The 27,900-nt window shown below is 49.6% G+C and overlaps 2 protein-coding genes across 4 annotated transcripts; one reads left to right on the forward strand and one right to left on the reverse strand.

Annotated features, from left to right (window-relative positions):
• The first annotated feature begins 577 nt into the window (after positions 1-577).
• On the forward strand, positions 578-13,929 carry HOMER3 (homer homolog 3 (Drosophila)). Of its 3 annotated transcripts, none has more exons than XM_010284092.1 (9): positions 578-591; positions 2,510-2,666; positions 3,571-3,702; positions 4,143-4,250; positions 7,755-7,876; positions 8,809-8,965; positions 10,880-10,990; positions 11,925-12,005; positions 12,858-13,929. In XM_010284092.1, the coding sequence occupies exons 1-9, from the start codon at positions 578-580 to the stop codon at positions 13,044-13,046; spliced, it is 1,071 nt and encodes a 356-aa protein (XP_010282394.1). In that variant the 3' UTR covers positions 13,047-13,929. The 3 variants fall into 3 exon arrangements, with proteins under 3 accessions (XP_010282394.1, XP_010282395.1, XP_010282396.1); XM_010284093.1 differs by having other exon boundaries at positions 12,867-13,671; XM_010284094.1 differs by lacking the exon at positions 4,143-4,250 and having other exon boundaries at positions 12,858-13,671.
• A 9,382-nt stretch (positions 13,930-23,311) lies between these two features.
• Positions 23,312-27,889, reverse strand: DDX49 (DEAD (Asp-Glu-Ala-Asp) box polypeptide 49; the record flags this gene model as incomplete). Its single annotated transcript, XM_010284095.1, has 11 exons — positions 23,312-23,503; positions 23,799-23,870; positions 24,276-24,364; positions 24,974-25,048; positions 25,413-25,510; positions 25,995-26,071; positions 26,195-26,270; positions 26,846-26,986; positions 27,134-27,321; positions 27,416-27,537; positions 27,787-27,889. Coding segments are annotated over 11 exons (1,233 nt in total), but the record flags the coding sequence as incomplete, so codon positions are not given.
• Positions 27,890-27,900: the final 11 nt, after the last annotated feature.

Genomic DNA, 27,900 nt, shown 5'->3' on the forward strand with positions numbered 1-27,900 from the left:
GTATATGGCAGGGAGCTGTTTGAAACATCACTTGGTCCAAAACCTGCTGCGGTCAGCAGGATGGTTGCCATTGGCCCTGGGTGCAAACCTCACTGATGAATAGCGAGCACAGGAATAGCTGCCGTGCGTGTGAGGGGTGATGTCTGAGGAGGGTTTTCCGTCATGCAGCTAGCATCACGTGTGCATGACTGGAAACACTAGAGCCTTCCAAGCTCCTTTGTGGCCCTCTCCCAACAGCCAGCGCCTGCTGCCAAAGGGATTTACTCCAGTTACACAGCTCACCCAATTATCTCCCATGACAGGGAAGAAAACTTGTTCAGTGATGAGAAATCATTACAAATTACAAGCTTTGTGAGTTTGGGACAAATGAAGCCCCTAAACGCTGCCTGGTTGAATGCTCTGTGCTCTGTGTGATAAATAACAGCTGACTTTTCCATCGCTAGGAAATGAATCACTGTGGAGGCAAAACCAAAAAGGAGCCTCAGTCCAGCTAGGAGACCTGAGAAGCAAGCTGTTGGAGGAGAGACGCATACTAACTCCACTGGCCTGTAGTCTGTCTTACCCTTCTTTCTAACAAATGTCAACAACTAGGTAACGTCCTTCCTCTGTTCTTTCTGACACTAGCCCAGGACTTGGGGGTTAAGGTGCAGAAACATTAGTTTTCCCCTACTCTGCAGATACTGTGTCTCAAAGGATAGGTTTGATCCATGTAAAATTCAGTATCTATTAGTGGAGCCTGGAAAATTTGAACCTCATTCCAAAACCAGACTGTGACTGAGTAAAACCAGGCAGAGGGGATGCAGAGAAGGGGCTGACTTAGATCCTCATGCAGTCACAAGAGGTCTGAGTCAGGGCTGTAACCTGTGAACAAGGCTTAAAACTGGGAGGTAGCAGGGAGTGTTTTATTTTCTTCCTAAGTTTTGGTGGTGGATTTGGAAAGCACCAGGTACATTTGTCTTTGGATTGATGGGAATGTCTGCTCATTGCAGCTGTGAGGACTTGGAATGGAGAGGAAGTATGAATGTCTGGATTTGGGAGCTTGCATGTAGCGGGATTGCAGCTATGTCTTGTTTGCAGCTGTCATGGGGCTGTGGGATGTCTCCAATCACATCATATTTCACTAGGTTTGAGTAAGGAGTGTGGCAATGGCCAGTGCCTGGGGTTTTAACCAAAGTCAGATGAAGACCCCAAGCCCTAATGCACCTGGACTGTTGTGTCATGGAAACATTCCTTCCTGCCTCCTGAAACACTCAAGTTACATCCTGATGTTGGAGATCTGACCGCTTATTTCAGCTCAGATATTACTGGTTACAAAATCCGGGCAGTGCTTGGTTCAGTGCTTTCTTGCAGCAGCTGCACATTGTGTGGTGAAGTGTTTCCTTTAATTCATTGTTAAGTGACTTGCTTTTAATCCTGTGATGTGACTTCTCACTGCAGGATGCGCTTCCCAAGCATGAGTCAAGGGAGGAAGAGCTGTGCTGAGGGGAAGGCACTTCTTACGCTCGCATCCCAAATACATCCTCCATCCATCCATTTCCCTAGAGCTCTAGCTTGGAGATATCCTATGAAGTACAAATAATACAGCAGCCAGAGAAATCCAATGCCTGGTGAAGTTTCTGTGAACTGACCGCTAAGGTGCCAGGGGATGGTGAAAGAAAGCATCAAGTCAGGTTAAAAATAATATAACCCCTAATCATTAGCGTAACTCTGTCACACCAATTCTGTTGTGAAGGACCATCAGGTATGCCCAAAACACGAGATTGTGATGTCCTATTTGCGCTTTTGCTTGCAAGCTTCCTGCCCATCCTTGGGTGAATGTGCATATAAAGACCTATTAACCTGAGGGCATAGTCTGTTATTGCTGGAATGGCCAGGCTGTGGTCTTTGGAAATGTCTGAAGACTGCAGAGGAGGACAGAGAAGCTCTAGAGGAAGGTAAAAACCTGTACCTGTAGCTAAACACCCTTGGTAGCTTTGTTATTGTGCCAAGGGTATTTTCACAGACCAAGGTCACTAGTATGCAGTGAAAGCTGCTATCTTCATGCTGCCTGGATAGGAGGCATAAACAGCTATGGGCTTTTACTTTGCAGGGGCATCAGCCAGCAGCCCCTCAGCTTCTAAAATGGGTTTTAGAAGTGTGACAAGGATGTGGAGGGCTCCTGGGGAGAGCACAGAGAAGCCCAGAGGGCTTGGAAAAGCAATTCACGGGAATGATGGAGAGCTTGGCTCATGACTGTCCTAATAAGAAGGGACACTAGATGATACCAGTCCAGACAGTGGGGAGCTGCTGCTCCCTGCACAGAAGCTCAATGAAGGGCTTCTGGTTGAGAGATACTGTGTCCTTGGGGGCTGCAGTGCTTTGCACCTAATGTCTTGGATCCCCGGAGAAGGCGAATAGCAGAAGTGCTGCTGGCAGTGCATAATGCAACACAAGTGTCAGGAAGTCGATGCGCTTCCCCTGTTGCTCTGCTTCCCCTCTGCCCTGACAGCCCTGCTCGTTTCTCTTGCAGGGAGCAGCCAATCTTCAGCACCAGGGCCCATGTTTTCCAGATCGACCCTGCCACCAAACGGAACTGGATCCCTGCCAGCAAGCACGCCTTGACTGTCTCCTATTTCTACGATGCCACGCGCAATGTGTACCGGATCATCAGCGTGGGGGGCACCAAGGTAGGGGTGACAGCATCACACAGATTGACAGCAAGTATTTTTCCAGCCAAAGTCTGTTCTGGAGTTGATGCTTTCGGTGTCAAGTTGGTCAGTTCTCAGCCTGGGCACTCTAGCATCTTCACTGAAGGGACGGGAAGGTAAAACACTGCCTCCATCCTTAAGTGTATTTACTGTTAGGCACTAGAATTCATGCTGATGAAAAATGTGCCCTCGGGTCTGATGTCATCCCTCCCTGCCTCACTCTCTTCTCACCCCCTGTGCTTGCAAAACACAAGCTTTTTCTAAGAGCCTTTATCCTGTGCTAAAACCAACCCCTGTAGATATAATGAAATGACAGACAGAGGTTGAGGGAGTCTCAGAAGTAGTCTGTTCAGTCACTTCCACAAAATGCGATTAACTCTCCCTATACTGTTCTTGATAGGCATTTTCCTGACTTGTTCTTGAAGACCTCCAATGGCAGAGATTTAGCAATCTTCCCGGGCAATTTATTTTGTTGCTCCCCTAAGCAGCAGAGAGTGTTTTGTAATAGCTAGTCCTGACTACTCTTTAAGCTTTTTTTTTTTTTTCCCCCCTTACTTGCCATGAAAATGGAGAACATCAGAAAGTTAAGTCCCCAGAGACACACTGTCTCTTATCTTCTTTTCCAGCAATGGAGGAAGCTGGTACTGAGGCTTTGTTTTTTTTCCTTTTCAGTAGACAAGATGATTGAGACTTGTCACATAGCCAGGCTAGAAAGACTTTTGGTCACCAAAAGCCTGAACTGTTGTCTTACAGATTAAAAGCTAAAGCTTTCTACCCCTAGTTCCTAGAGTATGCAGGGATTATAGTGATCAATCCCACACCACCATCCCAGGGCAGCAGGCTGGAGTTTTTTTCTGACTCTCCTTGTTGCCTCTCTCTACAGGCAATCATCAACAGCACTATTACCCCCAACATGACCTTCACAAAGACGTCCCAGAAATTTGGACAATGGGCGGACAGCCGAGCCAACACAGTGTATGGGTTGGGCTTTGCTTCAGAGCAGCATCTCTCCCAGGTAATGCTGCAGGTGCTGGCAGAAGCCTCATGCTAGCAGGGGGAATGTCCCTGAAACCCTGAAGGGAAGATCAGCTTCTGGAGAAAAGACTTTAGGAACCTAATGTAATGCTGTTCCCACTGTGATAAAATGTATTGCAAGATGCAAAGATGCTAGGAAGAGCTTTAAAGTAATATTTGCAGAGTGTTTTGAGCATCACAAATGGAATTAGGACTTCAGGCTCAATTTCTGTCACTGCTATTTAGCTAACCCCAAAGGCCTGAGTGCCACAATCATGGGCAGAGGGAGGAAGGGACTATTCCCTGAATTTTATTGTTAGTTGAAGAGAAATTAAAAAACATGCTGAAAGAAGTTGCAAAGGGAGGAGTAACCCAGGCATCAATTCTAGTTCGTTCCGCATTTCGGTGTAGCACCAGAGTGACTCTTGCGCTCCCCTCTAGTTTGCAGAGAAGTTCCAGGAAGTGAAAGAAGCAGCCCGTTTGGCGAGGGAGAAGTCCCAGGATAAAACAGAGCTGACCAATCCTGCCCTGAATATCACATCTCACCAGGTAACACTTGGAAATGGGCATGGGTAAAGCTCACTGCAGGGTGATCACAGCTAGGGAAAATGGCCACTGTGCTGAACTCCTCTAGTAACTTCTTGCTTTCATCCCTTTCTCTGAGCACTTTCTTGCCAGACAGACTTGAGGTTGGAGCTTCACATTTTGATGACACCTGTGGTCCTGAGGTCACTGTACTGAAACATATGAAGTAGATTAACTAATTAGTGCTTAAGTGAGGCTCCTAGGAAGGTTCATACTACTCCCTCTTTGCCAGTTAACCTATCAAAACCATTTGGTGTCTTATAAAGCCATGCTGGAGGAGTGTGTTTTTTGCTGTAGTGGCTGGGATTTTTTGGTTTGGTGGGGTTTTTTTTTGTTGTTGTTGTGTTTTTTTTTTTTTTTTTTTTCTTTAGAGCTGCTGCCTCTCCCTGGGCTCAGTGTGACAATAACAGGCAAGCAGCATGCAGGGACGCATGTCATCTGGTTGGAGATCATAGGAAGACACGTGGCATTTCCAACCATTTTTCTTCCTCTCTTGGGGCTGCAGGGGGGTTTTCTCCAAGTGCCTCTGATAGGTGCTGGGGCTGGCCGTGGGGCTCCATGGAAAGACAAAGTGATTTCTTAGGGCTGGTGACTGAGGAGTCCTGGCCAGACTTCTGTTTCTGTCATATTTCCACTGTGGAAGAGAAGCTGTGCTATGAGAGTAGAAATTACTCTCCCCCCTTGGGAACTCTCCCTTAAGGTAGAACTGCATGCATGACAGCCAGTCATTCAATTTTCTTCCCCTCAAGAGACCAAACCAGAAAGCTTAAGCGCATCACAGATGATTCTCGCATGCGTTGCACTTGCAATTGTTACCTTTCTCCCTGTATAGCTAAACCAACTCCAGCAGCAGTGGGATGGAGGAGAGAGGATAAGCTGTGGAGAACTCTACCCTGCTTTTTCCCATGGTGAAGCAGTTCAGTGCTGATGGTGAAGTTGCCCTCCCAAATAGTTCATTCCAGAGGTGACTCTGCGTTTCGCAGAGCTTCTGGCAGCAGGAGAGGAGCTGTAGGATCGAGGACGCTGCGCTCTCTGGGTTGAGTACAGATGGAGTGGCAGCAGAGGAGGAGGAGGGAGTGTGAATGGTACCTTGGCCTGCAGGGAAAAGGGGGAGGTGAAGGCGGTGGCTCTGCAGAGACTGGAAATGTCATGTAGGGTGCAAAAACGAGGAAAATCTTTTGGCTCCTGCGAACTTTAAGCCCCATCCTAATGGGGGGCAAATGAAGAAGAGAGTAGAGTAGAGCATTCATAGCAGAACCAAAATCTTAGGTGAAAGACTCTGGTCAGTAACAATTGCCCAAGACAGAGATTCATGGCCAGCTGCATAGCAGCCTCCATCTCCTAGCATCCCTGGCCAGGAGATGAAGGCTGGGAGTAGAGATATTCCCTCTTATCCTGTTCACACCAGGCGGAACTCATCAGGTGCTGCAACAGGACATGTTCGTCTCTCCTATGCTGCGATGGCAACTTGCAACAGAAGAGATGAGGAGGTCAGAAGGTGAAGGTTAAACACAGGTCAGGGAAATGGCCGAAGGCTCTGTTTGTTCTTCTTACCTGATTCAGCAGCGCTAAAACTGCCACAATGGGAACCCAGCTCACTCTTCCCATTCAGCCTGCCTCGTCTCTCGGTGGGAGAGCTCGGACACAAGTATGCACAGCCCCTGCCTGCAGCTGTCCGGCAGCCAGCGTGCTGACACAGTGACACATGTGGTGTCCCCTGCCGTGTGGGTATGCAGATCTTGTCCTGCATTTCCTACCTTCCCCAGCCTGTACTTAGATCAGCCTGTCATCCCTTCTCCCACTGATGATTCGCAGTCTCTACATTAGTAGAGCTCAAACATGAGCTTCATCCTTGAATAATTGATTGTGTTCCTGTTTGCAAGTGAGCAGAGAGCAGATCTGTCTCCTGAAATTAAATCAGGGCTCCCTCATTTTCTGCATCTGCATTAGTCTACTTAGGCTTCAGACTTTCAGAGCTGGGGAAGTCCCAGGAGAGCAGCTCTCTTCTGTCCTCTAGTACCTTTTAAGCCAATCGCCATCCCATTTAGCATCCCCATCACAGCATAATGTAAGCAACAGAACAGTGTGGAGCATCTTCAACTGTTATCAGTTTCAGTTGGACTCAGGGGCTCAACACACCAGAACAAGAAACTTCTGCCCCTTCCCTGCTTCAGTTTCCTCACCTTGTGGTAAAGCTGAGGCACGGTTGTATTTTGCGGGTCTCTCTTCTCAGTCACTCTCTGGAAAGACTTCATGAAGCTGATGTTCAACACATCCCATGGCCCTGTCGATCTATTTATAGATGTCAGCCGACTCCGAAGGCAAGTGGCTGTCCTTACCACAGGCATTTGAGGGCTACCTATCAACTCCAGCAGGCTTACCAGCCACCTGGTTTCACAGTCCCCAACTTGGGATCCCAGAGGCTCACTGCTCAGGGAATCTTTTTATAGCTCAGTTTGCCCTGTCAGTGCCAAGCTTCCTCCCTGCTGTGAGAGGAGACCGTGCAGACAGGGTCTTCTCAAGGGGTTGGAGGATGTAAAGTTTGCTTTGGCTTCTGCTTATTCATCTCTCCTCCACTGTCAGTTCCCTCCAGCCTGGGAGGACGAATTGTTTCTTTCTGCTAGCTCTGATGTACTCAGGCATATGGAGCCATAGAGAAGGGTATACTTTGGTGCAGGGGCTGCGAGTTTCTTCTCCCACACATTTGGAAAGTGGGTGCCACAGTCGTCTGAGCAATAGCAGTTTCCCTCCCTTGAGCCTGAGGACACACTATCCCAATGGCACCTGGTGTCTTAACTCAAGGTACAGAAGCTGGACTTGAGACTGAACCCAGGTGGCCTGGCAGGTCTGTGTTTAGAGTTTATTAAGTCTTTCCACTGCTCTGAGAACCAGAAAGAAAATCCTATTAAGAATTGAGCAAAACCCTGAAACGGCCAGCTTGAGCAGCTCGGTGTGTTGAGCACTGCCGCGGGACTCGGGTTACAGGCGTTTGTCAAGGGGAAGTTGAGGGCCAGAGAATTCAGTATCTCAAGTCGGGAGGGAGGAATAGCTGGTGTGCGCAAGCTGTGAGCCCACCTGCTCAGGGTGTCTGTGCGCTGGGATCGCTGCCCCAGCATGGCATGGAGACAGGGAAAGGGAGGACGTGGCAGCTTTTCCAGCAGCTGCCCTGCTAAGCGCTAAACAACCTATCCAAGAGAAAGCCCTGTGTCCGCATAGCTTCCAAAGTCATTGCTGTGCCATGACTGGTGCTGCTGAGCCATACGTGAACATCTTTGCCACCCTTTGTCATGTAGGCAAGCACAGCACTACTTCAGAGCTAATTAGGACTGAAAGCCAATGTTTCTCACAAAAGTGCAGGAACTGAGAATTATCCCTGTGAGCACAGGCTGTGAATGAGTTTGCAGAGACCTATGGCCACATGGCTTGTCTTCACTGCTGTGTGATAGCCACCTCTTCCTCATCCCCCAGGTACTTCCCAGCCCCATCATCAGCTCCAATGGGCCAGGAGAAGATAAGCTATTCCGGAGCCAAAGTGCCGATGTTGAGATAACAACAGAGAAGGAGCGGCTGAAGAAGATGCTTTCAGAAGGGTGAGGCTGCCACAAGTGCTCTCTGCTTCAGACTCCTAAACTGTCTATTCTGGCAGGATTTGGTGCATGTCCCTGTCATTCCAGTGCTCACAGAGACCCTGAATGAGTAGCCTCATTTCAAATGCTTTTGACACAATGCTACTTCTTTAGGTAACTGAGTAATGCCCAATGTCCGCTGCTACTCAAACCCTCCACTGTACCAACTTCCCCTCTTTGCCAGTAGAAGGTTATTTCAGCGTGGGGGTGAAATCTGCTGTTCAGGCAGTGTGGGAAGGAGAATGCTTTGTGTCTGCAGTGGGGATGAGTTGATGCCACTTATCTACAGATCAGTAGTTTGTGATACCAGAAGATGTTCGCACTTTTCCAGCTGGTCAAGGGCTGCATTTGTATTAATTCCCCTGATGATTCCAGCAAAGTCCCTGCTGCTTCCGCTCTTTGTCTATTCAAAAGACTGTGGGCTGGATTCTGTGTGTGGCTCCTGTTGAGCTGTCAGCTGAACACTTAGAATATTTTTAAATCAAAAGCAAGTGTCCTTTGCTACCTTATCCTGAGTCTGGGTTGGTAGGATTTTATTCAAAGCAAAGTCAGATCTAACAATTTTAGAAATGCATTCACAGCCGCACATTGCAAAGCTCCTTTATAGTAGCTGTATCTCCCCCACCCCATTAATCTCACAGTGTGGTTTCTGCAGTTTCAAGCAAGCACACATGGCCTCAAAGTCAAATATTATCTAGGGATAAAGGAAAGACACACTGATTCAGGGCTGGAAGAAGCATTTAAATTTGGGAAGTGATATGAAAGCCAGATAGAAAACAGGGAGCTGCCCAGCACTTCCATGAGCATGGCTTCAGTGCATGTTAGCACTGGGGGAAGAAACCTTTATGCTGAGACTCTTGCGCTCTCTTGCACGCTTCCCGTGTTCTCTCACACAGTTCGGTGAGTGAGGTCCAGTGGGAGGCCGAATTCTTCAGCCTCCAGGACAACAACAACAAGCTCGTGGCTGCTCTCCATGAAGCCAATGCCAATGTCGACCAGTGGAAGAAGCAGCTGGCTGCTTATCAGGAGGAGACGGAAACACTGCGGCAGCGGGTGAGCACAGGAGGGCCCTTGCAGAGCAGGTCAGAGGAAGCCCCGTCCCAGAGCCAGATGGTGCCCTTGACCTCATTCTCCCATCAGTTTCCATGGGTGTCAGCAGGAGATGGAATGGAAATCCAGGATGCTGCATGAGCCTGGCAGGGAAAACGTGTCAAGGAATAAGGCCATGTAACTGGGGAGCTCTCACAAGAGCTCCTGTTTTCTGCAGGGCAAGCTGGGAGTGTGTTGAATCCCCATGGATAAAGGGAGGAAACCAGAGCACAAAGTCAAAGAATACCAGCTTCCCTTCAGATTTTCTGGGGGTAGTTTCCAGCTGCCAACTATACTGAGTAAGGCCCATGCCCCTCCGGAGCAGGGCATCAGGGCAATCTTCTGGCTGCTGACAGGAAGGATGGAGATTGTTCTATCTGCTATAATTAGCTTGAATCCGAGCTGCAACATCATGAAACCTGGGTGGCGCAGCACAAACAAGCCCTTGTTCAGTTGGAATAATAAGATCTTTTGACCTATGTAATGTCAGAGAGGTCACAGATCAACTGAGGAGGCCTGTGTGCATCTGGACAGAGGAGTGACAGTCACACGGTTGGGTTTGTTGAGAGGGAAGAACTGCAAAGTACTTGGGAAAGGGTTTATAGTACAGTTGGAGTTCGGCTGGGAAAGGACTCGGGAGCCCTGCGGAAGGCAGCATAAAGCCATTTCACTTCTAGATAGCTCATTCAGAAGACGGCAGGGATTTATAGCAATTAACAGCTGTTTCCACTTGATGGCTGTTGTGTGGCCAGTCTGTGCAGTAAACAGTCGTCCCCCAGGATTCACTGTACCTACTGCTAATTCTCAGTGCTGGAGTCAGACAGTAAAAGGGCTGCACAGAACAAATTTTCTCCTCTGGAGCAGAAGCCTGCTTAGGTGTAGTGAGGTTGTATTATATGTATTATAGCACAGCTTGGTTGCATGTATGTATACGTGTGGTTTTGGGGCTGGCTGGATCGGCCTGCCTTTTCCTTGCTGTTGCTTTGTGTATACTCAGCTGTTTGGTGGCTTTTCTCACAGCCAGGAGATAAGAGTGAGGATTTTGTGAGCCTTGGGTCAAGGGCAACCACTGAGGACTTTTGCAGAATCGCAGAAGAAACTGTCACTCAGTGAAGCATCTAGATTATTGTCCCTAGACTGGAGCGTTTTGGGACCAGAGCTGGTTGATTCTGGCCATGACCCCATGAGCCTGACAGCTCGCAACCACTGTTTACGTGGACCCTGGCAGAGGCCCAATCCAGCCACTGTGGCCCTGCTGCCCCTGCTTGTGGGAGGAGTGTCACAGCAGGGTCTGAGCTCCATCTGTGTGAGAGTACCCATCACTGGAGCTGTAGAGCTCAGTGCAGGCCCTGCAAGAGCTCGGGCCCCAGCAATAGCTGCTGCAGACTTTCTGATGAGCTTTTAAAAATGAATTGTCTTCATGAATAATCTAGGCTGAATTTTTCAGGAATGGGGAGCACACTTGGGCAAACCCTTCCTCCCAGCTCTGCTGTGGTTGAGCTGCAGTAAATCTCTTGCCCTCAGCAATCTCTGCCCAGGGGTGTAAATAGAGCTGGATCTAGCCATCACTTTGGGTTGTAGGCTCATATGCTTGATGTCTGCCAGTCGGGCTTTGCTGGAAGTGCAAGACTGCAGGAGAAAGCAGAGACAGAGTCTCTAGACTGAGTTTCACCACAGTGTGTTTCTGTGTGTGATCTAGGCAGAGCAAATGGAGAGAATTTTTTCCAAACAACCCCAGAGTGCGAGCTGCTATCCTGTTGTAAGCCCGGTTTGGTTTGCAAGAAGCCAAAACATGACAGGGAATGACTGTGGGTGATGAGGTGTCAGGACATTGCTGTTATCTCTGAGCATGCCTTCCGTGTGCTTGCTTCCATGTAGGTAGCAGAACTGGAGTCACAGGGGGCTCATGATTCCTCCAGCGAGAACAACAAGGAAGAGCTGAGCCAAACCCTGGAGGAGCTGGAACTACTGATCAAGGCTAAAGATGAGGTAATACCCCACAGAGCAGAGCAAATCCTGAAGCTGGGGTGGCCTGTCAGTCACCAGCACCCTGTCTGTCATTACAGCTTGTATGAGATCAGAGGGCACCTCGTGCTGTTGCACGTGCTGCCTGTGTGATCCAGGAGCCTCTGTAAGCCAGCACAGCCCCCTCGGTGGTCTCCCTCCCCAGGGAAGCAAAGCTGAGCGAGAGTCATGCTGGGAGTTTCCCATACAAATAGCCTTGAGTAGAGAGTCTCAGCCATTGCACAAACGACAGGGCTGTGTCTTACCCTCTTCCCTCTCAGCTGTCTGCAGCTGTAGTTAGCCTCTAGTGTAGTAATTGCTTCTCACTTTCACTGCATTTAAATGAATGCTTTAAAGCAGAGGAGGGGAGGTGTGGAGAGAATTTCTCTGATTTGCACATCTGCAGGCTGTCTGGTGGTCGTGCCTCAGCAGGGTGGGTGGACAGAGCCTTAGGGTTGGACCCACAAAGCAGGGATCAGGGAGGGGAAGTGTTACGGCCTTCCTGATCCTTAGTGAGAGGACATCTCTTCCCCTGCCCCCTCCTTGAGCTACTCAGGCTAGAGGAAGAATGCTGGGGCAAGGCAAAGGTCTGTAAAGGCTTTCACCCAACAGCTGAGCAGGGACCCTGGCCCCGAGAGCCTGGGAACTGATTTTGAGCAAGGATACAGCAGGGTGCAGAGACCACTGAACCTTGCTGGCACTCAGCTGGTCACCTTCATTGGGGACTAATGGCTTAGAGGGAAGCAGCAGGTACAGCAGAAGTAGAAGGTTAGAAAGTGAGCTATTAAAATTTGGAGCTGAGTGTGATTATGTGATCCTTGGAGAGAGGGAAGGGGCCTTGTTTGGGGAATGTGTTGGGAGCTGGCCCCACTGGGACAGGAGTGGGTCTGACATGATGTTCGTCCTCCATGTGTTTTAGGAGATTCAGATGCTAAAGAGCCAGAAGTGTGGTCCATGGGAAGCAGAGGCTGAGCGTGAGGAGACACTGCAGAAGCTGCAGGTATGGATGGCAGATCTGGGACACCTTTGCACTTGGAGCAGAAGGATCTGTCCCCATTTCTCCTTTAAGCCAAAGACTGAAATGCCGCAGAGCTGCCGTCCCTATCTCTGCCTCTGGATGATGGGAACAGGTCCTTGCCTATACCTCTGCCTTCTTCCACCCTCCCTGTATCCCTCAGAGATATGACATGGGGCATAATCAGCAGGCAATAGCAAACCCAGCCTTCACGTACTCTCCTCGAGCACTTGCAGTAGCCTCTGATGCAGGACAGGTGATGTCCTGTGACACTCAATCTCTCTGAAGTCTTCCTTAGCTTGCTGGATGGCTGGGGAGCAGAGCTCTGATTCAGTCTGGCTGGCAGGAGGGATGCAAGCTGCTCTGCACCTCAGGGCAAGGACACAGATGGAAGCACGGTCTGTTGTGCAGTCTCTGGGGGCATTGCCTGCCTGTGTTTACCTCTGAGCTACTGAGCGAGGGGATCTGCTGCAGGGCTCACCCCCGTACACAGGCACTGGCTTTCATGGCAGAATAATATCTCCATCATCAAATGCCAACAGACCTGGAGACGATAGGCATGTGAGGAGGTCTGCATTTATAGCACCTTTGCAAACTGTGGGCAGATGCCTGAGTTTGGGGAACATGTGCTCACACGCATGTGCATGCTGGGGTGCTGTGACTCAAGATAGAGAGGTCCCTCAGTGAAAGAACTGGTGGAAACCATGCTGGCTGGGTGTGGGTAGCCTGGTGCTGGGGTGCTAGCAGGCCTGTTTTGTGGAGATAAGGGCAGTGGCCTGTGAGCAGCCTGTATCAGTGCTGGGGCAGCCACCTCACTGCATGTGTGTCCTTTGGCAGGAGCTGGAGGCACGCAACGCAGAACTGGAGCGACGCCTTCATCTTGCAGAGCAGACGCTGGCAGAGACCCTGGCTGAGAGGGAGAAGATCCAGAATGAGGTCACCAAGGTGGCAGAGATAATGGATGTGAAGATATTTGAGCTCAGTGAGATCCGTCAGGGGCTAGCCAAGCTGGTAGAGAGCAACTGAGCAGCAGCACCCTCAATCCTTCGAGTGACCCCTCCGGAGGAGAGGAGCCTGAGCTGGGACTGGTCACTGACAGCGATTATGGTCACAGAACAGCCTCAAGGTCTGTTCGGGCAGGATACGCCAACATACCAGCAGCTGCCTGGACAGTGTGGAGACCAACCACAGACACTTACTGCCCACTTAAAACCCAGACAGAGGGCAGAGAGGACCTGAGCTCCTGAATCCTCTACAGCGAGCATCTACGAGTCACAGCCAGACCTCTCTGGACCCTGCCATGGCTGTGGCATGGTCCAGAGACAGCAGCTGTCCCTGTGCTGCTTTCCCAGCCTCCTTGCTGCCACACTGTGTCTCCAACGTTTTTACAGTTTTCTAGGTGAAGGGGCTGAGCAGCCTTTGTTTTTTTCAGTAGTTTTTTAGGAAACCACTTGCCTTTTGCAAATAAGCTGCCTGTTTCCCCACCTAGGGAGGGAGGAGAAGTTCCAGCACACCAAGGACAACAGTTGCTGCTTTTCCTCTTCCCCAGCCCTAACTACATCATGTCTTTCTAACAGGATCCAGTAACACTGGTCACTGTCAGGAGCTTCCAGAGGTAGCAGAGTCCCTGCTGCAGAGAAGGGTGCTTGCCTCCCCATATGTCCCTTCCACTGTTCAGTCACGTCCTCCAGAGGAAAAGGAACTGCAGGTTTTGAAACTCTTATTAGTTTAACACAGTAGGATTTAATGACTTGTTAAAACTCCTTTAAGCTGAGAAGAGGAGAGGCTTGGTTGGGAAAGGGGCATTTGAGAAATGGGACGTCCCCGAGGGGATAGTGAACAAACTGCTAGATTGGCATCTCTCCTGGCCTCTAAGGGCTGCAGTTAATTGAAATTAAATGGAGCAAATAGCAGTTGCTCTTGGTTTTTTGGTTTGGTGTTTTTTTTTTTTCCTTCTTTTATTGTGAAACAGAGATGTCCTGCTCTGTGTCAGATGAGCAGTATTCCTTGTGAAGGGTACGGGTCCCAGCTTGCTGTGCTTGGCCAGATTAAATGAGAACAGGAGGTGTTTGGAGCATGCTGGGACTGGTGCCCTGCAGGCCTCTGGGCAGTGTGTGAGTTGTTGTAGATGTTGTCTAGTAATAGGAATTGAGCAAGGCCTGAGGGAGGCACCACAGAAACCTGGAAAGTTGTGTCCCCCCGACGGCGCCCGCTGCGCCCTCGTAGTTACCTAGGAGCATGCTTAGCCCTGTGGTGAATGATGAAGCAGTGTCTGTGTAGAAGTAGTTAGTAACCTTACAGGAGTGTTGATGGATTTGGATTTTGTTGTTGTTTTTTTGCCCTCTTTGCTGCTCTAATTTAGGCAAAGACAGCAGTAATCCCGGGAATGTTTCAGAGGTCTGCAGAAACTCCGGTACTTAGCAAACGCTGGCTGCCAAGTACTGCCTTCTCCACACCCAGCTGAACCTCAGCACACCTCTGTAAAGGCAGTACGGCTCCTCAGGGCCTGCCTCTCCTTTCACTCACCTGGTGACCACGAGAGGAACCCACAGTTACACGCACTGCCTGCAAGTCAGGGCAGGCTTAGGTCTGGCACCTTGGGAATCTGCTGGAGTGGAGAACTGCTGGTGACTCTGTGCTGGATGGTGTCTAGGCAAAGCCCTTCCCTCTCCCGGGGTGCTGAGGAAACATCAAGATTTCCAGACCTGCATAGCCAGGGAAGGGCTCTTCTGTTTTGGGGTTGGTTTTTTTGTTGTTTGGGTTTTGTGTTTTGTTTGTGTGTGTTTGTTTTTGTTTTTTGTTTTTGTTTTTTTGCATGAAGTGTTCTCACAACTGTATGGGGCTGGAGCTACTGTAGTAATACTTGTTTCAGGGTATATAAGAAGGGAAGGAAGTAACTGGGTGGCAAAAATTTCTAGGGACTTGTTTACCATCCATGCCAGTGTTCATATTTTATTCCTACAGGAGCAGCCTTCTTTTGAAATAGAGATCAGCTCCAAGAAAGGTGTGTTTGGTTTGCATCTCTCTCACTGTAATATGGAGGGAGGAGGGTGGGATTTGGGAGTATGGGAGAAAGAAAGTTGAGCAAAAGTTTCTTATGTTCTGTACTACTCCGCTCTCACACGTCTCTTCTGTGGCTGCGACGCACGAGGTGGAGCTGGGTATGGATCCTTATATTCTGGCAGTCGCCATTTCATAGCCCTGCGTCTTGGCCAGTGCTATGGGGGCTGCTCAGACCAGCATGTGCCACGCCTGGGTGAGTCATCTCTCCCGGGGGAGGCCACGCTCAAACCGTTCCCAGGAAGTGAGAGGGAGGACCGGAGTCAAGCTGCTGCCCACCCCAGCAGGACTCCCTCGGAGTCGGGGAGAGGCAGATGCAAGCTGCAGCGTGGCTCTCAGCTGAGACAGTGGCTCCGACGACAACTTCAGGGAGTGCTGTGCTGCCTGCCACTCTCCCCAGGACCTGCTCTGACCTGGGTCATGCAACAGTACAGCATGAGATCCATCTCTTATGCTGTTTAAGGCTCTCCTTGTCCCTTGTGCACTTGATATCCTAAAGTACAACCTAGCATCACTGGAGAACTGCACCAGACCTACAGCAAAGATAATTGACCCACTGATGGTCTAGGTTGAGTGCAAGAAGGTCTACACATCATGCAACAAGTCACAAATAAAAGGAATCTGTGGTTAATTTTCCACTTTCATCCTGCAGGAAGCTGTCCTTGTTTCACACCGTGTTCAACCTCTTTATGTCAGGCTCTGTTTAAAAAAAAATGCCATGAAAAACCACAGTGCTATGGAAAGCACAAGTTCTAGGCTGCTGCTTATCCTTATATCCTAGATGAAGCCAAAGTCCACTGGTCATGCAGGGATCCTGAAATAATGCCTCCTCTCAAGGCTCAGCAGCCCCATATATGATATCCTGAGGAGGTGTAACCTCCTGGAAATATTGGTTTTGTCTAGTGAGGGAAGTATTTCAGCCAGTCATATCGTTGAGTGCAAATTTCTCCACTTGTTTTTTGTGAAATCAAACACTTCTGCAGTAGGAACTAACGTAGCCCAGGCACTAGATTTTCTGAACAGCCTGTTTGTTGCAAACAATGGTGCTGCCTACCTCTGGAAACACTGCTATTGGAGCTGCCCTGTCCCTGGCAGGATGCTGGACGCTGTTTCCCTGCACGTGGCATACCTTGAGGCCAGTGGTACTTGTCATGCGTTTGCTGTGCGTTGCTCTGTCGGCTAGTCACAGTCCTGGCTGTGCTTCTTTGGCTCTTGCATTGTCAGGAACCAGGAACAGAGGCCATTTTCATTTACACTCTTCCCTACGGGTGCTAGTTGCAATTCTTTTCCTTGCCAGAATAATCTGAATAGTGGCTTTTTGATGAGATCTGTCCTGTGCTCAGCGTTTGTTAAAAGTCTTTTATTGAGGCATTGCAGGGCAGTGTGATGGATGGTTCTGCGAGGCACTTTCCATGGCAGTCTTCCCCTCTTCTGAACTAATGAAAACCCATTCATCACCACCTATTTCCACAAATGCCCTAAATCTGCGGTTAGCAATGAGAGAACCCTACTGTAGACAGCATAGCAGCAAAGCACTAATTCCATCTGCCCCACTCTAGTGAGCATTTAAAAAGGACTTCAAATGCGTTTCAGAATAGCAGCACTCTCATACATCCCCACCACGCACTTTCCAACCCTCGCCCCTTCCCTCTTTATACTTCTCTTGCTTCGAAAGGAGAAAATCTTGTGTTACAAAAGGCAGCAATGAATGGCGAGGCTGCAGTTTTATGTTTGCTTCTGTCTCATAATATCAATTACTGGCAGCAACTAAACAACAGCGGCTTCCGTACTGGAGAAGGAATGCTACTGATTGCAGGTACCTTGAGAGACCAAATTCTTTTTGCAAATGAGGATTTAATTATTCATAGAAAACCTAGACAGAACATTAATAAAGGGAATGTGGGCAAAATGGTTCACATATGAGATCAGGATGAACAAATAAAAAACCTTGCAACCTTCCCCTCCTTGCACGATGTTCTGATGAGCTGCGGCAAGGTGCGATTCTCCGCTCTGAATCCAGACCTGTGACAAGGTCCTTCTGACCAGCTCAGCAAGAGGAAATGAAGCTTTGCTATAACAGGACATGCCAATAATAGAGCCTCAGAAAAAGGACGTGTCTAATGCAAACTCGATCTGACAGATGCCAATACAGGCCTTCCAGGCTGAACAGGAATGCAAATCCAGTCCAGACCTAGAGCTGACCTGGCAGTCGGAATGGCAGACCACCACCAGCTCTGCTGCTGGCTCACTCTGCAAACTCCCTCGTATCTCCGGGCTTTGTTTCCTCCTCCTCCACAAAGTAGATAATTGCCCTCCCTGAAGGACCGTTGGACTTAAATTACTAGCATCTACGAAGTGCCTGGAGAGCCAAGCGAAGAAAAGGTTGGCACAGGCCAGACTGGTTAATACCCTAGGTCCGCTGAGTGATTTTAAACAAGAGGTAAAAATCTTTCTCTTCCCGAAAAGCCGCTGCAGAGCCCTCTGGTAATGCGTGTTGTGTCGTTAGGCAGCCTCACATCAAAGTTACTTAACAGATTGTCTTTGATATCTGTATTTTTGTGAGAACACACAAAAGCAAGTTCTTGATGGAGGGAAAGCAACTAGGCACTTTGTTTTAAATCTCCAAAGGATCAAACTTGGGGGAATTTGTAATTAAATAGCACCATTAATGAAAAATAGGTGACCTAACACTTTTGAGCTCCTACATCTGGGCTGCAGAGATCAGCTGCTCTTTTACTCAGAGGATAGGCTATTTTTAGTTCAGAAACGGTCTGTTTACACTTGACAGCACAGGCAAGCATACTCTGTGAATGTAACACCCCACACACGCATGCACACACTGGAAGACCATTTCCGTGTGTACCAGAGAAGGCAATTAAATGTGTGTTTTGGAAAATATCCATGAACATGTAATAAAGCCCCAAAAATCCAGTGAGGTTCACAGTTCCCCTTCCCAGAGTAATTTATAATTATTATCGTTATTAGATTGGGGTGCGTAAAGGCAGTTTCTGCTCTGAGGGAAAAGAACATGAGCTACAGCACTAATCATCTCTGCACAATCACCTCCTGCGCCAGCTTCCCTCCACCCAACCAAAAAAAGCAGCAGCTGGAATAACGCTGGAAATGAGGCACTTGTGGTAAAAGCAAGGAACACTCCAGACAAGAGACATGGCAGCTCCAGCAACAGGTAATCCAAAGGAGCAGCACTTGCACGCTGCAGTCAGCTCACGGCTGAAGCGGCGCTTGCATCCCCTCGGCTCCCCGGGCTCTGCTGAGCGCAAGCCTGCAAAGTGAGAATCAAAGGTACCAAATTCCATCTCTTCCGACGCCACTGACGGCTGCAGCTGTAGGAAGCTGCCAGGTGGAAAGGGGCAGGAGGCTGGTATCGCCTCTGTCCCCACGGCATCGTCTCTGTCCCCGTGGTGTGTAGGAAGGGCTCTGCAGTCTGCAGCACCAGCTGTTCGGGGAATACGTCCCCTTTGTAGTTCACGGGGGCTTGCATAGGCTGCCACAAATGTGAGTTGTCACCTCTTTCTCACGTACCCCATCCCGCAGTCTGCGCATGTGTGGCACCGCGTGCTCCGGAGAGAACAGAGCAGCCTCTCTGCCTCAGCACTAGCTCCTCACCCTGTTGCTAGCTTACTTTTCCCAAGGGCTGGTAGAACAAAGTGAGAGAGGACGCTGTATATAGTCTCTGTCGTCTGTTTCTACCAGTGCTGGGCTAACAGGGTTTCAAATCCCAGCAGGCAACAGACAGAAAAATTTTCACTCCAGCCCTAATGTCCAGACCTTGTTGTGGGTCGATGAAAACAGTGTCTGAGCCTAGAGATTGGTGGCATGAGTGGTGTCAACGTGGGAGCAGCACGGTTTGTGACATTTGGGCTTGGGAGTTCAAGAATGATACTGGGAAGTAGTGAGCAGAGATGAAAGAATGGGGATGAGCCACTGCAACAGGCTAGTGCTGTGCTCACAGCTTCTTTTTGCAAGGCCGGAGCAGTGTCTTCTGCTCCTTGACATCTGCTCTCCCTCCCAGAGGTGACAGGAATCCAAAGCAAGTCATGCAGGGATGCGTTCCCAGGAGACAGAGCTGCTGCAGGGAGCGAGAGAAGGGTATGAATTCAGACAGAGCCAGCACAGAGGTTTTCTTAGCACAGAAGAAAAAAAAAAAATCCTGGGTATTCCTTCCCCCTGTCCTGTTTTTGGAGTCCTGATGCTGGCAGGGAGGAACTGGGGCAGTTACAGTGTTGAGCATGTCATACCCCGAGTGAAGACACATGTCTGGGCAGCTGCAGCCAAGCCCTGAATGAGGGTGTGCCCTGGAAAAGGAGTTTAATCAGCAAAAACTGTCAGGGAAGAGCTTTAAGGTGCAGCAGGGAAGGTGACAAATTTTTCAACAAAAAATCTGCAAGGAGTTGGGAGGTGAGCCCTGGAACAGAGACGCAGCCGTAACTATGATGGAGCATTGCAGGGTTCAGGATCCGTAAAGTAAAGGGAAAATCCTGATGCTTGAAGCACTGAGCCAGGAGCATCCTGCCAGCAGCAGTGCCCAGCTGGGGCCCGACTGCTGCATGGGCAAGGCTCGGGGACAGGCAGCCCTGTCCCCACACTGTCTCCCTGCTTTCTCAAGCCAAATCTTCCATAGCCAGCTGCCCAGCCAAGAAGCTCCGTGCTGGATTTCCCTCTGAACAAGGACCAGAGCCAGCAGCGAGGGTGTCCAGACCACGCCAGCTGCCATCTACCGGCTAAGCTGCCGGCGGGGCCCCCGCAAGCTGCCCCGGGAGAAGGGCTTGGAGGGGAAAAGGCCATTCCTGGTAGAAAAGCTTGTTAAGCAGCTTTTTAAAGGCTGTGAAAACAGCCGAGTTTGTGTTTGCAAAGAGCATCCAAAGGTGAAGCAGCAGCTGACACAGCGCAGGCTGGGCCAGTGAGAGTTCGGACAGCGTGAAGAACCCTCAGGGAGGTACCGCCGCGTTAAATGCACAGGGGTGGTGTGTCTGCACCACGTGCGGCCCTGCCAGGGCAGAGCTGAAAATGGCTGCACCTGCAGCCAGCAGCAGCAAAGCTGCCACAGGAGCTCCAAAGCAGCACTGCTGTCTCGGCAGAGAGAAATCAAAAACCTGACCCAAAGATTGCCCCAGACTATTTCATTGCAGCTGCCTTTTCTTCACTGTAGAGATGCAGAGCTTTCCTGCCTGATACAGCATCCACGTATGAAGGGGTGCCAGCTCCTGAAGGTGACTGCCGTGCTACCAAACCTGTCCCCACTTCCACATTTCCTTGCTCAGCAGAACTGCCAGTGGGGGGGCATTTATCAAATACTGTATATCTCACCTGGGAGGATACCAGCCTCTCCCTTCTCCCTACAAAACTTGTGGGAAGCACTCCTCAGATGTGTGTTCCTCCCTACGAGGGGCAGAAATGAGGGAAAAAGCTCTGTGAACAAGTGTTTCCTTGAACACACACAAAGCAGCCAGTCTTGGCACGTGGCTACACACCCATCGGCGTAAAAGCCAGACAGAATTGCCCTGCGAGGTGGGAGACAGAGGAGCGTGTGCTTGCCGAGCCCCTCAGAGCAGCAAGGCCGGGCGATGGTTTTACACCCAGAGGAGACGGGAGGATGGGGAGGGCTGGCACGGGTGCAGGACTGTCCCCTCGCACACACCCCCCGTGCCGGCGTGACGTTCAGCAGCCGCACACGGGCCGGGCGAGGGAAGAGACAGCGATCAGAGATGCTAAATTGAGAAGAGTTTCCATGACAACCCAGCCAGGGAAACCCCCCCAGAGCCGGGGAGCGAGCAGGGCGCGTGGAAGGCACACGGCGAGAGGCGATGGGCGTGCTCGGGCGCAGCGGGGAGTCCAAAGGCAGCCGTGCTCGGGCCAGTTCTTGCACAGAGCAGGCGGGGAAGTGTACGAGGGCCTGCTTGGGGGACTGGAGCTGCACACAGAGGAGGGTGGTTTTACAGCCAAGACGCAAGCTAGTCTGTGACGAGAAGGAAGCCCTTATATTCCTAGGAGATCCCAAAGGTTTACAACAATGCTTAGAAACCCCAGAATGGAATATCCTACTTGGAGGGCAGTACTGACAGCACATACAGAAATGTCACCCAGTGTCCTTTGGCCCTGGGCAGGATGTAAGTTCCTAATCTGGGAATTTAAAGGCATCTTTCTACATCCCAATTAGCACAGCAACCTCTTCTTCTACTCAGCCACTCCCAAAACTCATTATCTGAAGAAAGAACTTCTAGTCAGCATTACAGAGAGCTCTTATTTCCAGCACGTGTCCTACCCTCACAGAGAAGGCTGCTCAAGAAAGACAAGGAATGTATTAAAAGGAATTTTGAATAAAGCTTCAAGACAAGAACCTTGATCAAACCCCACATGTCACATGGTGCTGGAAGGAGATGAACGGAGAAACTGCCACCAGGCTGAAGCAGAGACTTCAGACAGCAGGTTAAGAAGTGTCTGCAAGGGAGGGGAACAACTGACACTCAAAGGCAGTATCAGCACGCTCCCCAGGAAGGCAGGAGCAACCTGTCCCAGAGAGGATGTCTTTTTAATCTACAGCTAACAGGGTTGCTCCACAAATTAGCATGCACAAGGCTGTAGAAGCATTTAGTATTCAGAAAGCATCAGTCGGATACAAACCTATTTGCTGCCGCTGCAGCAGCAGCCACCAGTGATGGGGAGCTGTGCTACAAGGCAGGCTATGGAGTGTTTTGTCCTTCCTGGAGGGCACTCAAGAGGACAAAGCCAGGAGGAACATGTTCAGGTATCTCTGAAACCCCAGGCTGTACCACACCCATCTCCCCCTGCCACCACAGCCCAAGCCCCTGTCAGCGCTGCACTCCTGCATGGCTGCAGGAGTTTCCCTGAGGGAAACACCAGCCTTCCTCTGCAGGACCTCACTGTGCACAGGCCACGCTCGAGTCAGGAGAAGGCACCAGAGGGACCGCATGCTCCCAGGAAAGGAGCTGGGCTCGTGCTGCATGAAGGGACTGAGGGATGTAACACCCTCAAGAAGCTCAATCCTTATCCAGCTCATCTTTTGAAATAAAACTGATTTTATCTCCGAGCTGTTTGCCCACACAAGTACTGCTCCCTGCCCCTAAGATCCCACAACTCCCCCATGTGTTGGAGAAGGTCAAAGATCCAGTCACTTGTTGCAATAAATATTTATTTGGGCACTGACCACAGAAACTATTTTTGTAAGCCAGAGGACAGAAATAACAGATATTCAGTCTCAACTCATAGAAAGCTCTGAACGTTAAAGGCAGCACTGAGGATAAAACCTGGCATCAGAACAGAGCTGGCCAAACTCTGGCCTGAGCTACCCCAGGATTTTAAGTCCTGTCTCCATAGGGAAACACAACTGTTTCTTAGGAGAGCTCAGCCCCTCTCCAGCCTAACCAAGCTCCTGTTCCAAACACACGTGATACAAATATACACAGGAGGGCCAGAAACCTACCCAAATATAAACTACTCCGGTTACTCTTGGATGGTAAAGAAACACAGCAATCCTACTCTTGGGGCTCCTCTTCTGTGCCAGAAATGATCTTTGAACTGAGTGATCATTTGGGAAAAGAGAGTCCCCTGGTCTCCAAACCATGACTCTGCTATCCCTACGGATAGCAGTCCAGGGCTGGAGTCCGAGCCAAGGCAATCAATTGCAGGTGAAAGTATCACTTAAATGTATACAGAATTATCCCAAGAAGACCCCAGGACCAGCCACACAGTATAACCTACCCCCGTGTTCCAGGAATTTTCCTCTCAGAAAACTCCGGGCTATGGCGCAGATAGGGGCTGAGCTCATTTTGTCAGAGTATTTTTAGACTCCCGCTCACAGGAGAATCTGTTGATATCAACAAGTGTGAGTGGCAAGCACCAGCCCTTGAAAGGGAACAAAAAAAAAAGAGCAATGACTGAATGAAGGGGGAAGAGAGAGAGAGAATCTTTATTTCCCTTCTGGCCTCTCCTTCGCTGGAGGAGGAAACATGCTCTTGAAAGACATTCTTCCAGGAGACTGATCCAGCCTGCCAGGAATGGCCCAAGCCAGCAGCATTGTACAGGAAGGAAAAATAATGGAGACAGTTTATCAGATGTCCCTTCTCCCCTCACCCACCTTCCCCATACTCTCCAACACTGATTTCAGGTCAGAAGAGTCCACATTAAAACACGTTTAGATCCCAATATTCTTAAAGAAGCAGCAACGTCAGGGCAAGTCCAAGCCAAGTAAGTCAGGCCACAGGATGTTCCTTCTCTTCCTTAGCATGCAGTTTTTTCTGCCGCTCCATCTTCTTCTGCAGTTTCCTCTTCAGCTGCAGTTCCTTTTTCTTCTGCAGTGTCTGCTGGACCTTCTCACGGCATTGCTTGTTTTTCTTCTTGATCTTGGCTAGCTCTGCCTTCCTTTTTGCCTCCAGATCTGGATCCTGCAATGGCAAATGCCAGGACATTAGTGACATGCCTAGGGACAGTGCCAGCTCCTTTGCCTTTCCTAGATGTCCACATTGCTTTCTAGCCTATGACCGAGCAGGCTGCAAAAGTCAGACACTACTCCAATGTACTTTTTAGTATCAGTCACCCTGTGAGATAAAACTTCACCACCCTAAAGGGGAGTGAGGCAGACACACCACAGAAGTGAGGGAGGAACTGTCATTCCTTTTCCACATCGATGCCATTGTACCAGCTACTGCTCAAAGTAGTTTATATAGCAGCAGCTCTCACCTTCCCTTCAAGGATCATTTGTTTCCGCTTATTTATTTCTTTCTTCTCATCAAAATCCATTCCCTCCAGTTCCTGTCAAAGCAAAAATACAGCAGGGCAATTAGTAACCAAGCACGGAGTCTGACACGGAGGAAAGTACAGCTCTAAAGGGTCAGCAGAACCTCATCAGTGCGCACACATTTGGTAGCCTGCAGACCTTCCGCCCAAACTACCAGTCTCTACACTGGGCAGCATAAAAATGCTGCAAAAATGTGCAATAATAGAGCAAGGCTAGGGAAGATAACTAAAATAACCCTCCACACGCACACATCCAAGTGCTTCCACTAGAAAAAGGAACAAAAATTCTTATTTACGTGCTCAAGTGCAAAGCTGCGTATCTAGAGCAGCACGTTAGACCGCAACGAATCTCCTGGTTACACCCAGCTGCCCAAGATCTCCAGTCCTCTGAACAAAGGGTCTTCACATTTGCACACTTACTATTTCACATTCCCGCCTGGTGACGTTCACTTGGGTGAGGATGTCAAGAACAAACCGTTCCTCCACGGAGAACTCCTGCAACTTCAGTTCTAAATCGGGGCGAGACATTTACAGACCATGGTTGGTTACAACATCCAGGGGCAGATTCTCAACTAGTAAAAAACCCCAGTATAGTTCCCCTGATTATCAGTGGAATTGTTGTCGTATGCTATGATCACTATGACTTCTTCAAGCCTACAACAAAGGATTAAATCCTCCCCTCTGCCTACAATTCCCCACAGCACAAGACCTTGCGTTAATTAGGTCTACTTCCTAAGACAAGATGAGGTCTGAACCTATGCAGAACAACCTGTTCTTTTTGTCCACCTCAGCATACATAGTAGTAAGGGAGTAAGGAAGAAGCTGGCTGCTTTAATAAAAAGCTTAGAGAGGGAGTTCAACACACTGTTTCTCCTCCATTAAAAATAGCAGGAAGACAAAACACGTTCATGCCTGGCACACTTAACAGCAGAATCAAAGCCAACAGACATTCAAGGGCTCCCACTCCAAGCCTTAGCCACACAGGGAAGAAAAACCATTTTATGCTGATGCTCTGGATCATACATTCTGCGCTGACAAAATCAGTGCTGCAAGTACCACAAGCACAAAGGAACATACACAATTCCACACATTAGCAGCGCAAACAGTGCTCTACTTACTGATTTCCTCCTCAATAGCATGTACGAGATGGATGTCATACTGCGTCACCAGTGTAATAGCTATTCCTTTCCGACCTGGATGATGAAAACACAGTGATAAGAGGAATCTTGGCAAGCAGGAGATGAAGCCTAGCCCATGCCAAATTCCATCCATCCCCATGAGTCAGCCTAGCACATTATGGTGATGGGGTGCTCCGAGGGGTCTTTATTTGCTCTGAAAATTCAGTTAACTATTGGCGCAGATCAGACACAAGTCAGGGTGAGCCATCATTGCAATTTTAAGGCAGGATACCGAGCCAGGGATGTGAGTAGAATCTGGCACTGACTGAAAAGCCTGCACTGCAGCTGCCGTGAAGCCTCCTCGCACCCATTCAGGGCTCAGCCCCAGCACGGGGTTCCCAGTTTAGCCAGCAGATGGCACGTGCTTTTCCCTGCTCACCTGCACGGGCTGTCCGGCCAACCCGGTGAATGTAGATTTTTGGTAGGCCAGGAGTGTTGTGATTGATGACAACTTGTACTGTAGGAATGTCCAAACCTCTGGAATGCAGGGAAAGAGAACAGAAGTTGAGAAACACTTTTAATATATGCAGTTTAAGTTCCTGTCCTCTGCTTTCTCCAAGAGGCCTGTATTCTCATGAACATAGTCTTTATTGGATTGGGCTGATTCTGGGACAAACTCTCCTCATGCAACTCTCCAACAGTCACAAACCGCAATGCCGCCTTGTAGCCTGCCACTCCCTTCTAGACCCAGGGAACACACTAAGCCTCACAGAAATCATTCTCCTGCTAGAACACACACCTGGTACAGCAAAACAAGCCAGGATCAGAGCTGTGTCACACAAAAGTGGGCTCCAAAACACAGCTCAGAGATGTTCTACAATGGAAGTGAACAACCCTGTCCTCAACTCTCGGGAATTTAAAGCTATCTTTTTGCTAAACCCAGCCTAATCTCCACAGTGCTTCTGGTGCTTAGAAAGCAGGTTTAAGACCTTTGGCAACAGAGACCGCATTGTTCCCTTACCTGGCGGCAACATCAGTGGCAATAAGAATCTTAGAGATACTGGACTTGAACTTTGCTAAAGCTGCAAATCGTTGCCGCTGTGAAGAGAAAAGTCTGTATGAGAAATGTGGTGATCCACAGGAGCTGTAGGTCTTGGAGAGATGTCTAGCTCAGGGATGAAGCTGGAAGTATCCAGCTCCCTAATGGGTCCTGTCACTCACCTGTTTCATCATGGAATGCAGAGCTATAGAAGGAAAATTGTATTTCCTAAGCATCATGTTCAAGACCTGGCAGTCCCTTGAAGGAAAAAAAATAAATCAGAATGTAACAGGGAAATGTAAAGCTGATGGATCAGGACAGAGCTGGGGCTCCTCAAGAAGCCCTCACGCCACAATTGCCACAACGCAGTGAGTTCCTGAAGCGCTCCAAGAGGCAGGAACACAACACCCTCTCCACACCCGCTCACCCCAGAGAGAGTGACTGGATTCCCACTTGCACTCAGGGGAATGCACCAGCTCCACGGCTCAGTCCCAGTCACTTGAACCACTCGAAGGAAGGGAACAGTACAGGGGAGCACACAGTGCTACTTTCCCTGTCCCTTTTCCAGTATCCATCAGCAGGTGGAAAGGAAGATGCACGGAGGTAAAGCAGCTTGACCTTCTGGTGTGCTACATTTCTGGGTGGCCCTTCAGCCTCAAACTGCTCAGAACAAAAGGTTCTTGGTTTATCTACAAAGTTTCAGAATAGACTAAGGAAGCAAATACCATCCCAGCCTAACACCCAATACAGTGGGAATTTGCAATCTGAACTAGAAATATAAAGACATGCCTATTACATTAAAAGTAAAGAACAGGAAGAACAACGCCACTCACTTGCAGGTTTTGGTAAAGATAATAATAGACCAGTCTTCGTGCTCGTCCTGGAAGGTCTGGATTAAATGGACAAGGTACGCGTCCTTGACTGCTTCAGGTACAAGCAAGTAGCGTTGGTCCAATTCATCCACCGTCCGCACCCTGCCGGGAGAGGAAGGCAAAGCACCGGGAAGCATCGGTTTGGCAAGTGAAGATGGAACACAAGGGAGATGAAAGACAGTAAGGGGACAAGATAACAGAGAGGAAATGGGATTCTTTATCCGCTCAGTAGAGTGGATGAAGACTTACTCAGACACAGCTTCCCAGAAGAACGGTCTGTTTGCAGCCAGGCTCTTCAGCTCATTCAGCGTATCAGTTAGTGTGGCACTGAACAGCAATGTTTGTCTGCGTGCTGGAACAGCCTCCAGAATCACCTCCAGGTCCGCGGTGAAGTCAGCACAGCCCTGCTCCAACAACCGGTCAGCTTCATCCAAAACCTAGGCACAGCCGAAAATAAACGAGATCATCTGCATACCTACGAAGCTAGAAATCTCAAAAGCATAAGAAGAAACTCTTGGCAAACTCCCTTACCAAAAACTTTAGCTTTTTAAGGCTGAAAGTGTTGGAACTACGGAGGTGATCTGCCAGCCTACCGGGCGTAGCGATGACAACGTGGGGTTTACGGGAGAGCTCCAGTGCCTGCGCCACCATGTCTGCAACAAGAATCACAGAGCTGAGTGACAGGCAGCTGAAGACGAACCCTAAAATCGTTTGGTCTGTAAGGCTGGAAAATCTCACTGTCCACCGGCCTCTGCTGCCTCGGGCACTGGGCAACAGCTTTTCAGTATGAAGAGAACAAACCACATGGAAAGGGAGCCTCCCTGGGTGCTCTGCTCTTTCCCAACCCAACCGGGGCCGGAGGAGCTGGGCGGGGGCTCCAACCCCCATGCAGCGACACTCACCCAGGCCGCCCACCACCACGCAGTCCTTCAGGCCGAGGGGCTTCCCCAGGACACGGAACTGCTCGGCAATCTGGTACGCCAGCTCCCTGCCGGGGACGACAGAGCTGAAGCGGG

The sequence above is a fragment of the Phaethon lepturus genome, unplaced genomic scaffold (genome assembly GCF_000687285.1).
Source record: "Phaethon lepturus isolate BGI_N335 unplaced genomic scaffold, ASM68728v1 scaffold18613, whole genome shotgun sequence".
Classification (NCBI taxonomy): Eukaryota; Metazoa; Chordata; class Aves; order Phaethontiformes; family Phaethontidae; genus Phaethon; species Phaethon lepturus.